The sequence below is a fragment of the Bison bison genome, unplaced genomic scaffold (assembly GCF_000754665.1).
Source record: "Bison bison bison isolate TAMUID 2011002044 unplaced genomic scaffold, Bison_UMD1.0 scf7180017864097, whole genome shotgun sequence".
Classification (NCBI taxonomy): domain Eukaryota; kingdom Metazoa; phylum Chordata; class Mammalia; order Artiodactyla; family Bovidae; genus Bison; species Bison bison.
In genome coordinates, this window is record NW_011494669.1 from 1,577,863 (window position 1) to 1,590,616 (window position 12,754).

General features: G+C 44.2%; 1 protein-coding gene across 1 annotated transcript; it reads right to left on the reverse strand.

Moving 5' to 3' along the window:
- Positions 1 to 11,411: 11,411 nt before the first annotated feature.
- On the reverse strand, positions 11,412 to 12,751 carry CH25H (cholesterol 25-hydroxylase; the record flags this gene model as incomplete). Its single annotated transcript, XM_010838535.1, has 1 exon — positions 11,412 to 12,751. A coding segment is annotated over one exon (777 nt), but the record flags the coding sequence as incomplete, so codon positions are not given.
- Positions 12,752 to 12,754: the final 3 nt, after the last annotated feature.

The window sequence follows — 12,754 nt, forward strand, 5'->3', positions numbered from 1 at the left end:
GACCTGCCTCTTGAGAAATCTGTATGCAGGTCAGGAAGCAACCGTTAGAACTGGACATGGAACAACAGACTGGTTCCCAATCGGGAAGGGAGTACATCAAGGCTGTATATTGTCACCCTGCTTATTTAACTTATATGCAGAGTACATTATGAGAAACACTGGGCTGGATGAAGCACAAGCTGGAATCAAGACTGCCAGGAGAAATATCAATAACCTCAGATATGCAGATGACACCACCCTTATGGCAGAAAGTGAAGAGGAACTAAAAAGCCTCTTGATGAAAGTGAAAGAGGAGAGTGAAAAAGTTGGGTTAAAACTCAACATTCAGAAAATGAAGATAATGGCATCTGTTCCTATCACTTCATGGGAAATAGATAGGTAAACAGTGGAAACAGTGACAGACTTTATTTGGGGGTGAGGGGGCCTCCAAAATCACTGCAGATGGTGACTACAGCCATGAAATTAGAAGATGCTTACTCCTTGGAAGAAAAGTTATGACCAACCTAGACAACATATTAAAAAGCAGAGACATTACTTTGCCAACAAAGGTCCATCTAATTAAAGCTATGGTTTTTCCAATAGTCATGTATGGATGTGAGAGTTGGACTATAAAGAAAGCTGAGTGCCAAAGAATTGATTCTTTTGAACTGTGGTGTTCGAGAAGACTCTTGAGAGTCCCTTGGACTGCAAGGAGATCCAACCAGTCTATCCTAAAGGATATCAGTCCTGAATATGCATTGGAAGGATTGATGCTAAAGCTGAAACTCCAATACTTTGGCCACCTGATGTGAAGAACTGACTCATTTGAAAAGACTCTGATGCTGGGAGGGATTGGGGGCAGGAGGAGAAGGGGACAACAGAGGATGAGATGGCTGGATGGCATCACCTACTCGATGGACTTGAGTTTGAGTAAACTCAGGGAGTTGGTGATGGACAGGGAGGCCTGGTGTGCTGCAGTCCATGGGGTCACAAAGAGTCGAATATGACTGAGCAACTGAACTGAACTGAACTGATGGTGTTGGTCCTCCCATCCAGTCTTAAAATATCCTGCTGAATAAGCCCAGTTGTGGGTAATATAGGGAAAAGCTGCCTCTGGAAATGTCCTCCTGAATGAGTTCATCTTCCAGCCTCCCTCGATGACAGTATAAGCCCTGCTTGTAGGAAGCCGTCTTTTTCTTACAGATAGAGGAACAGGGTCACAAAGGAAAGACCAAATACAAACTCTTCTAAGCAAAGTTTGGGCTTCCCTGGTGGTTCAGATGGTAAAGAATCTGCCTGCAATGTGGGAGACTTGGGTTCAATCCCTGGGCTGGGAAGATCCCCTGGAGAAGGGAATAGCTACCCACTCCAGTATTCTTTCCTGGAGAATTCCAGGGACAGAGGAGCCTCGCAAGCTACAGTCCATGGGGTTGCAAAGAGTCAGATATGACTGAGCAACTCACACACCCAAAAACTTTTGACTCATTTTTCTGCAAGAGCATGAGAATCTGACATGACAAAGGAAAAGCAAACTACTGAGGAAGAGTGGCAACAAGCGTGGGTTCTGGAACCGGTTGGTCTGGTATGTGTCACAGCTCTGTGCATACTAGCTGAGTGATAAGGGGTAGGTTTCTTAACCTCTCTTTCACTCTTGGGGTTGCTGTGAGAAATTAAACCAGTGACCATATGTACAACGAGTCGAATAGAGGTTGGCACACAGTACACGTTTGATAAACGTTAACTGGAGAACAAAGCAAAACAAAAATGAAGGAAAATGGCAACCGTAGAGACACAACAGGAGACAGAGACAAGGAAAGCACCAAGATCCATCAAATAGAAAATTAGGCCAGCAGAGGAAGTTGGGCTATGTGCTGCTGCTGCTGCTGCTAAGTTGCTTCAGTCGTGTCCAACTCTGTGCAACCCCATAGATGGCCTCCTACCAGGCTTCCCGTCCCCGGGATTCTCCAGACAAGAACACTGGAGTGGGTTGCCATTTCCTTCTCCAATGCATGAAAGTGAAAAGTGAAAGTGAAGTCGCTCAGTCATGTCTGACTCTTAGAGACCTCATGGACTGCAGCCCACCAGGCTCCCCCACCCATGGGGTTTTCCAGGCAGGAATACTGGGGTGGGTGCCGTCGTTAGCAAGCTGCTAACATCAGCAGAGACCTCATGCCCATGGAGATTCCAGTGGGCCACTGTTGGGCACATTACCTGTTAGGAGATAGAGATATGTCCCCTGTGGGGAAAGCAGGAGTTGGGTGGGTGTGGGCTTCCAAACAGGCTTTGATTCAAAGTCTCTTTGATGGGACTTAAGATGTCTTAGTACAAATTTGATCTGCAGTTATAAAACAGCATTGCTTGCCCACCTCAGGCAACAGAAGGTCAAGATGACATTTATTGCTACTATCAATAAAAGTGACAGACTTTATTTTCTTGGGCTCCAAAATCACTGCAGACGCTGACTGTAGCCATGAAATTAAAGGACCCTTGCTCCTTGGAATAAAAGCTATGACAAACCTAGACAGTTTATTAAAAAGCAGAGATGTCACTTTACCGACAAAGATCCGCCTAATCAAAGCTATGGTTTTTCCAGTAGCCATGTACAGATGTGAGAGATGGCCCATAAAGAAGGCTGAGCACCAAAGAACTAATGTTTTCAAATTGTGGTGCTGGAGAAGACTCTTGAGAGTCCCTTGGACAGCAAGGAGAACAAACCAGTCAATCCTAAAGGAAATCAACCCTGAATGTTTATTGGAAGGACTGATGCTAAAGCTGAAGCTCCATTACTTTGGCCCCCCTGATGCCAAGAGCCAACTCACTGGAAAAGACCTTGATGCTGGGAAAGATTGAGGACAGGAGAAGAAGGGGCGACAGAGGATGAAAAGGTTGGATGGCATCACAGACGCAATGGACATGAGTTTGAGCAAACTCTGGGAGATGGACAGGGAAGCCTGGCACACTGCAGTCCATGGAGTCACAAAGAGTCAGACACAACTGAGCAACTAAAAAGCAACAACAATCAACACATAATGTTAAAACAACGCGTGCTTCCCATTCTCCTAAGAACCACGCAGGGTCAGTTTGTCCATCTGGGCTGTGGAGCTACACAGCCTCTGGCCATCACATATGATGTGCCTGTTCATTGTTCACTGAAGACAGCATCCATAACCCCTAGACTGATTACACCAAAGAGCTCTCCTACTTCAACCTAAAGGCAGGAGGACAGCACAGAACCCTCATGCTTTCATCAGTGTTCTCTGTGACAAGAACCAGAAAGCCATTTAAATAGTCGAGCAGTATTGGAAAGTCATGGAACAGGCAGGAAGTACAGCAGGGCTTACTTTCTGGAACCTGTGGAATCCCCAAAGGTTCTGCAATGGAGACTGTGGAGTCTCCATTTTGGAGAAACCAAAATGACCGATTGCCCTTACTGCTCTCTCTCCCCTACTCTCCTTCCCAGGCTGTATGTGTCTCATCTCTCCTCCTTGGAAATCTGCTCGTCCTCCCTTTGTTCTGTCGATGATCTTTCTCTGCATTTCCATGCACATGGCACAGGACAGCAGACTTGCTTAGTTCCTAAATTCTTGGGAAATAATAATAATATTCCTATGTGGATCTGATTCCAACCCAGGACCAGAAAGCGGAGGCCACAACAGAGGATCAAAGAGTCAAATATGGCTGCTCCTGAACTCTGGGGAGAGGTTAGAAGGGCATGTTGGGGAGATGCTTAGAGAAAGCAATCTGGATTTTTCAGGATCTCAAACAGGTCTTTTTCCACCTAAGGCTGACTCTTACAGGTCAGGAATGCAGATAAGCAAAGGACGGTTCTTAGACTGCCGATGTGTGTGCATTTCTGGCTATGATGTTATCATTAAGTCTCCTGCCATATTTTTTTCATGGCAAAATAGCTTTAAAACTAAAATTAAAACATAAGGTCCTGGATTAACTTATCATCACTGTCATCATTATCATCTACTATAATTGATATACAATAAACTACACATATTTAAAGTACATGATTTAATACATTTTGATTATGTATACACCTATGAAATCAAACCCACAATCAAAGATACTGAGCAGTCATCATTTCTAAAACTTTCTCATGCCCTTTCGTCCATCTTTGCAGCCACTCTCCTTCCCTCAAACTACTACAGTCATACAAATTTCTGTCCTATGAGTTCATTTACATTTTCTGGAATTTTATATACATGGAACCATATGCTACGTGTTAAGTTGCTTTAGTCATGTCCGACTCTGTGCGATCCTATGGACTGTAGCCTGCCAGTCTCCTCTGTCCCTGGAACTTTCCAGGCAAGAATACTGGAGTGGGTTGCCATTTCCTCCTCCAGGGGATCATCCCAACCTGGAGATCAAACCCCACATCTCCTGCATTGGCAGGCAGGTTTTTTTTTTTTACCACTAATGCCAACTGGGAAGCCCAGGAATATATATGGAATCGTATAGTATACACTTTTTTGGTCTGGCTTCCTTTACTCAGCATAATTATTTTAAGATTCATCTTTGTTTTTGTATGCATCAATAGTTCATTTTTGCTTATTGTTGAGTTGTATTTCATTGCACAGATGCTCTTAGATGTTTTCTAAAACAGGGTTTTCAGAGTTCACAGGAATAAAAGTTTACACCAGCTACCCAAGAAGGAAAGCAAAATAGATCTCAGCAAAATTTGAAGTGAACACTTCACTCAAGTTCCCACAAATCGGCAAAGTTGTTTATGTTGTATTTATGCAAATGATTAATGAACAATACAGATTGCAACAATTTCTAAGCAGTGTCCCGTAACTGCACTTCTGCTACTCAGCAAGAGATAGTTCCCAGGACCCAGAAGATGGGAGGGAAGCAGCAGGGAAAAGCAGGAGAGCATGGGTCTTTGAATTTTAACCCAGCTGTGTGACCCCGGGAACATCACTTCCTATCTCTGAACCTCAGTTTCCGTATTCATAAAATAGGGAAACTGGAATGCGATGTATCAGCCTAAGCATTTGTAGACTCTCCAAGCTTGACGATGTCAGCACGTGAGCTAGCTTCCCTTGGTGAGATCCTTTGATCTCAGACAGATCGAACCCACTGCCAAGCATGGGCCACTCTTCCTTTTTGCATCCTGACAGGGAATTCAAACTGCTGAGTGGAGGGTGACTTCTTTGCAGTTACTGTCCAATTCCAAGAGGCTTCTTCTTTTAAAAGCCTTTTCTACTTATCCAGCAGGCTGCAGCTCCTGGCTTGGAGCCTGTCCTCAGCACAGAAAGAAGAGCCCTCTCCTGGTGTGTCTCAGTCACTACTTCTGACTGTGGGACAAACATTATCACTGGCTAATTTTACAAACTGTGTTACCCTGGGGCCAGTTTCTTCTACTTCTGGTCTCTCTGAGGCTTCCTGCTCCTCCTATGTCTCCTGAGATTCATTCAGTAGGGCAGCAAGAGCCAGGGCGTGCAGAGGAGAGGAATACAAGTAAAGGGAAGTCTGGAGCCCTAGAGGCAGGAGCTTGATGGAAGAAGCCCTCCACCCATGGAGGAGTGTGGTCATGGCAGAAATGGAAGGAGATGGCAACCATATAGCCTTCATGCCTCCATAGACGCGGAAGGTCCACATCATCCCATAGCCACTCAGCAACTTGTTCTATCTCATTGGAGAATCACAGCAGCCTGAGGAAGTAGGCAAGGTCAGTTATTACCCCAAACTCCACCCAATTCGCAGAGAAGCAGAGAGAGAAAAACTCGTGCTCAGAGTGATCCAATGAGTTCTCCCAAAGCAGAAAAATCAGGCAGCTCAACCCCAGGCATTTCAGACTCCAAGCCCTTGAACCTCCATGCCAGAGACATTTATTGACCTTATTTCAAGTGTAAGATCCTTGAAGGGATCAAAGATCTGTAAGACAGGACCTCTTCTTTCAGAAACCTTTTTCCCCTGGGAGAGAAGGCAATTGCTTTGCTAGAAGGCAGAGGGTAAAGTCACCGTTGTTGCTTTTCAGCCTCTAAATCATGTCAGGCTCAGCAACCTCACTGTAAGAGGTGCCAAAGAAGTGCCACAGGCATGAGAAGGGGAAGCGAGGAAAACTTTGCTTTTCTTCTGGGCCGGACAGTTCAGTGACACCCATGCGACCTGTGGATGAGAGACAACTCGAGTTTCTCTTCTTGTTTTGAGTAATGATCAAAAGGAACAGAAAAAATAAATAAGCAAAAGATGTTTAAAGAAAGGAAATGCTCTTGGGCCTTTGTCCAAAGAATTTCTGTTCACAATTTCCTTTTATGCATTGATTTAATGCAAACCATTGAATGCATCCCAGCTGATAGGGAGAGAGAGAAAAAGATACTCAGTGACTGACTTTGGGATTGGTATCCAAAAAAGGGTTAACTGTGATTATATCTGGGGTGGAAGTAAGTTCATTAAATGGAGATGGACGTTACTTTTTACCTTACACCGTACTCTAGGTTTGACATTTTTCTATGAGCATGTATTGTTATTGTTTCGTTACTAAGTCATGTCTGACTCTTTTGAGACCCCATGGATGGTAGCTGGCCAGACTCATCTGTCCATGGGATTTCCCAGGCAAGAAGACTGGAGTGGGTACCATTTACTTCTCTAGGGGATCTTCCCGACTCAGGGATCAAACCTGTGTCTCCTGCATTGGCAGGTGGATTCTTTACCACTGAGTCACGAGGGACGCAATGAGCATCTTTTATGTTAAGAGAGAAATCCATGTCTTCCTCTCCACCTCTCTCAACTTGTTTTGCAACACAATTATCACCTCTCACCTGAAATCCTAACCCTTCTGTAACAACTTCTAACGAAGGAGCTACTATTTACAGTTTGCTCTAGGTGGAGCAGAGTACTAAATTCTCTAAGCATCTTCCTTATTCCTCACTATACCTTCTTTTTCCAGACGAGGAAACTGAGCCTTAAGTGAAGTAATCTGTTCAAACACACAAGTTCAAAAACAGTGGAGGAAGTATTGGAATCCAGGCAGAACCTGCAACGGTCCTAGCTAGAATCACCACTACCATTCTCTGCTGCCAGTTACTTTCTTCCACCAGATCTGATTATATCACCCCTTTGCTTAAGATCTGTGCAACTCTCACTCATATCCCACTCACCAACCATTGCCTAGCATATCATTTCCAAGTGCAGTTTTCAATTCATCCAGAACTCATCATAAACCAACAAGCAATAGCAAAGCCTAACTTTCTTTTCAAATCAATTTTCCATACAATTTCCCAAGTCCCTGTGACAAGGGCAAATGAGCAAGCAGTTCTAGGCAGCTTCAACGGCTTGTCAAGCAGCAAGACAATATGCCTTGATGCTCCTTCCTTGTTCACCCAGTGCTCAGAGCTCTGATTATCTGTTTCTGTTATCTCATCTCTCTCTGATTTACAGTGCTGTTTCTTCTTCCAGGTATATCCTTTATCCCATTCAGTGAATGCACACAAATCCTTCATGATTTCTAGTGTTCAAATGACCAGTCTTTCTTCGGGCTCCCGTACAAATCTCTTAACACCGTCCCTGCATTATAGCACAAACTACATTAGATTAGATGCACTTGCTTGCCTGATTCTCTTTCCTAATATACTGTGACCTTCTCTAGAACATGGGTTGTGAGCGTGGCCTTAGTCAGGAAGCGGAAATTGATGGAGGAGAGAATGAATGAAGAAAAACATGATTAATGGCAAATCTGTGTTTTCACTGCTTCCAGGATTCATGCAACACTGAACCAATATTTATCAAGAATGAGACATAGTACTAAGGGCACAGATAACTGATAAACAGGACAGAAATGATAGTATGTGTGTGTACTTAGAGAAGGAGTACATATATATACACACACACATATACATATATGTGTGTGTGTATGTGTGTGTGTATATATGGTGGATGTACATATATAGTATCTCTCTTTATGTGTATATATATAATACATGCATGCACATATATATGTCACATTTGTACATACATATATATTCATATTATGGGTACATATACACATGTGTATGGGCTTCCCTGGTGGCTCAGTGGTAAGGGATCCACCTGCCAATGCAGGAGACACAAGTTCAATCCCTGGGTCAGGAAGATCTCCTAGAGAAGGAAACGGCAACCCATCCCAATATTCTTGCCTGGAGAATCCCACAGACAGAGGAGCCTGGTGGGTTACAGCCCATGGGGGTTGCAAAAGAGTTGGAAATGACTTGGTGACTAAACAACAACAAGATATGCACGTATAAGGTTATAAAGTGTGTTGTACACATATAGTGTTTATGCATATATTGTGTGTGCTCATGTACACATATACAGTGGGCAAATACATGTCTGTGTCTGTATGACGGTATGTGGACATATAGTCTGTGTGTGGTAGGTACATGTACAGTGCGTACACGTATGAGGTGCATACAAGCACACTCACATGGCCTGTGCACGTTTGGGTGCCTGTGTGTTCACTAGAACGCAATGCGAGTGGAGATTTAGAGGGTAGAGCAGAAGGGCAGGAAGGATGGCCAGTGCAGGCAACATAGATGCTTTTCAGTAAAACGAGGAGAAGCTTGAGGCTGCCTCTCTGCCAAGGAGAGTGAGGAGAGTGAAGGAAGAAGAAAGAGCTGGAGAATTAAGAAGGAAAACAGCTTAGAGAAAGTTCACTAAACCCAAGCAAGAACCATATTCTGAAGGTTGGTGAGCAGACACAAATACCTTTAAAACAAAGCCGGGGAGGTGGAAAACCAAGGGGTGGGAAACCACTGGATTTGATCAATGAATCAAATCCAGTGAATAGGGAGTGAAAGCCTCAGGAAGAGGTGGGGGGATGACTCAGTGATGAGGAAACAGAATCAGACAAACACAGACTTGTGTCTCTTTCCAACACTTGGGCTTTGAAAGGATGATGAGAGAAGCAGCTTTGATAAAAGCAGGATCAAAAACTTGGCTTTTTTGTTTTGGTTCTCTGTAAACGCAAAAGGTCAAACATGTGTGTGGACAGAGGTTATGATTCTGGTGCTGTCCCAGGGCTCACATTGTAAAGCTTCATTTGCAGCAAACACAAATACAGTCAAGACCTCTAACCCTCATAGTACTCACATATAGAAGCCCAAAATCTCTCACAACAGGTCTGGGAGGTAGGTTCTATAATTATCTACATTTTACAGATGAAGAAGCCAAGCACAGAGAGGTTAAGTAACTTGTCCAGAGTTGCTTAGCTAGTTAAGTCCCAAATTAAGTCCCCTTCCCTCTCCCAGGCAATCTGATGTGCAATGAGAAATACAGAAAACAGAGCCTTTGACATGCTTCATGCTTTCCCAAGTCCTGCTAAGACTGACCTGGCTTTCTCCCCTGCCAAGCAGAGGCTTTGAATTTGGGGCGGGGGCGGGGTGGGGGGGAGCTGTGTTTGATGGAGGAGGAATAGCAGAAGGAGCCCATTTATTGGTGTTGCAGAGTTTGCAGCTCAATTGCCAGTTGTGAATATTATCATAAGCATCATCCACAGACAGTTACAGTACACACTATGAGACCTAGGTTCAAGAACTGCCTCTAACTCCAAATATTTTATAATCTAGAGCAAGTCACTTAACTGGTGCAGGTACCAATTTTCCATTCATAACATGGAAAAATAATAATAAATTATTCTACATCCCTTAGAGTGCAGTTGTGAGGAGCAAGTGAAAAGATGTGAGAAAGTTCAAGCAAATGTGCACTATTTCATTATTATTATTATTCTCTCAAAACTGAGAAATTGCTCATTCTCTCCACTTCCCCATTCCACTTTCAGAGGTATTAAAAACTGGTAAGACATCCAACTCTGGGAAAGTGTTTCTAAACCTAAGTAATTTCCATGTGTACAATTTGTCCTAAGTGGGAAATTCCCTTACACAGTGAGACAGGATGACCCATTTCAAAATTTCTCTGGAAGCAAGCTTTAATTAACTGCCATTATCTAAGATTTGCAGGCTGTTTTTGGATGCTTAAAGCTGCTCAAAGCAACTAATACTATATATTCTACACCAGTCTGCTCATCCTCCTTTTCTTTTTCCACTCACCATGTGGATCATGATATTAATACACTAACTCCAGTGCAGCATTTTCCCCTCACTACCTGCTTCTGTGAATTTCACTTTTATTCATTGATATAGTCTTTAAGTCCCAGCATGGTCCTGCTGCAGATGATCAAGGAGGTGACTTCAGCAGAAGCCAGCAAGGTACAGGCATTGGAAGGGAATGTGAGAAAATCAGCCAGGCAGCCAGGCAATCTGATTGTATTTTGCCAAATGTTTGGAGCACCGATACAGAGTGTGGCTATCAAGTCTTCAGATGGATTTTTTCATCTTTAAACAAGACAGTTTGGTGCATATATAATGAGCCTAGAATTCCATGCAAAGCAGCTGTCCTTCAGATTTTTAAATCGTCTTGATTCTTTTTAAAAACTTTACCCTTTCTATCTAAACTATGTTCCAAAGATAAAATTAAAACAATTAGGCAGCAGTATAATGGGGTATATGAACAGGTGACTGGTGTGTGGTCAGTTGTAGGCACATTACTGTATCTGTGAAAACATCTGGGCCACAATCAATCTTCTTTGCAGGTGAGAAACTAGGGATCCAGGGCGAAATTTCACTTTTTCTTTCTTTGAGAAAGGAGTATGCAGTTTGCATGTATGGCTTCATAAAGAAAAGTGAACATACAAAAATCTCAAATTGCAGAGACAACCTGTGTGATGGTCATTTGTATTAGACAGCTTTATGAAAGGTTGTTGGGGTGGGGGGTGCTCATTCATAATCCCTTCCCTATCTGCATGCAAGCTCAGTTGTGTCTGACTCTTTGCGATCCCATGGACTGCAGCCCGCCAGTCTCCTCTGTCCATGAAATTTTCCAGGCAAGAATACTGGAGTGGCTTCCCATTTCCTACTCGAAGCCATCTTCCTTACCCAGGGATAGAACCTGCAAGTCCTGCCTTGGCAAGAGGATTTTTTTTTTACCACTGCACCACCTGGAGCCCCTTTAAAGCAGACACTTAACAGTTTTGCAAAGCAAAGGACTTCACTAATTCTATTCATCCCCCAAGACAGCCCTTCTCCCCAAATAATGAAATGGCGACCCACTGTTAATCTCGCTGTAAAATTTTACAGAGAGCAAAAACTTTTTAAATTTACTCTCTGTAAAATTTTAGAGAGTAAGTCTCATTAGTTCCCTGTTATGCAGAAATCAGCTGAAACACACCCACAACAATGGTGTTTTCCCCTCTGTGAAATCTCTAGACCAAGACCAACACACAGATCCCTTCTCCTACGGCCATCTTTCCTTCAAGTTCCATCACCAGATCCCTGTCTTTCCACAACTGGGCTGATGGAGACTCGTGAGCCTCTACCATCCCACTGCTCTCTTCCATTCCAGTTTTTATCAGCCAAACTACTAGTGAAAATGACAGAAGCCAGCACTTGTTGAAGTTAGGTGCTTTACTCTTTTTCAAGCACAAATAACATTTATTTCAATATAAATATACAAGTCTACAAAAATATTTTTTTAAAGTACAATAATCTGAGTCACTGCCCAGCAGGACCATGCTTCACTTTTACAGAGATCAGATGCTCCATAAAAATATATTCTTTTAGCCTAATTCTAGGACACCTTCAAACATAGTAAAATTCCTCATTCTACAAACAAATCTTTTTAGAGATTATTTACATATGCCAGTGATTTTGGATACTTTATACCCAGAAATCAAGACTATTGAAGTGAGTTAGAATTGCACGTCAAGAATACAACTGTTGATACACAAACATTACAATAAATTACCATATTAGATTGTGAAAAACACATCAGATTCTCTCTGTAAGTTTCTAGCAGATAATAAGTTACCCACGGGAAAAAGAAACAACAAAATAAAACCACCTCAAGTCCACCTCAGGTGTGTCTCTCCTGATTCAAGTGTGAAATGTCCCAGGTCTGAGGGGCACCCACACCTCACCGCAGCACGCACTATGCCGGGAGGGGTGTGTGCACATTACTTGGCGTGAGCAGACCTCAGAGTTCCCAGTATTTTGTCCCAGTGTGTGAAGTAAGGCGCAAAGTTGCAGTTAAACTGGGAGTGATGCAGGTCGTGATGCGCCACGCCCCCAAACCACCCGAAAGGTACCAGTCTGTGCGTGGACCAGGGGAAGTCGTAGCCGGAGTGGTCCTCCACCGACAGCCAGATGTTGACAACGTGGAAGGTCAGGGAGGTGAGAGGGTGACACTGGAGCAGCAAGACGTTCACCATGTCAAAGACACCCAAGGAAAAGAGCTCCCCGACGCTCATGTACTGCGTGGACAGCGCGAACGGGGACGAATTCTGATGGTGCTTCTTGTGGAAGGTCCGGTACAGCCAGGGCACCTTGTGATGCAGCAGATGCCACACGAAGAACTCGGTGTCAAAGAGCAGCAGGCAGAGCGCCACGTGGCTCACCAGCTGGAACAGTTCGGGGGCTTCGGCGGGCAGGAGAGCCGGGCTGACAGCCCAGTGCAGCAGCGTCATGGGGAACACGAACACCACGTGCTGGTAGAGCGTCTGCCCCAGGCAGGGCAGCAGCTGCCGCGCAGAGGGCGAGAAGTCCGGGTGGATCTTGTAGCGCCGCAGCGTGGGCACCCAGGGGCACAGCACGTCCAGCACCACGAAGGGCAGGCAGAAGCCCACGTAGGTGGTGATGGAGAAGACGACAGGAAAGAAGGGCGACTGAATGAGAGCGTCCCAGGTCCTCAGGCGGTCCCACAGGGGCTGCAGGAACAGCTGGCCAGAGCGGCAGAG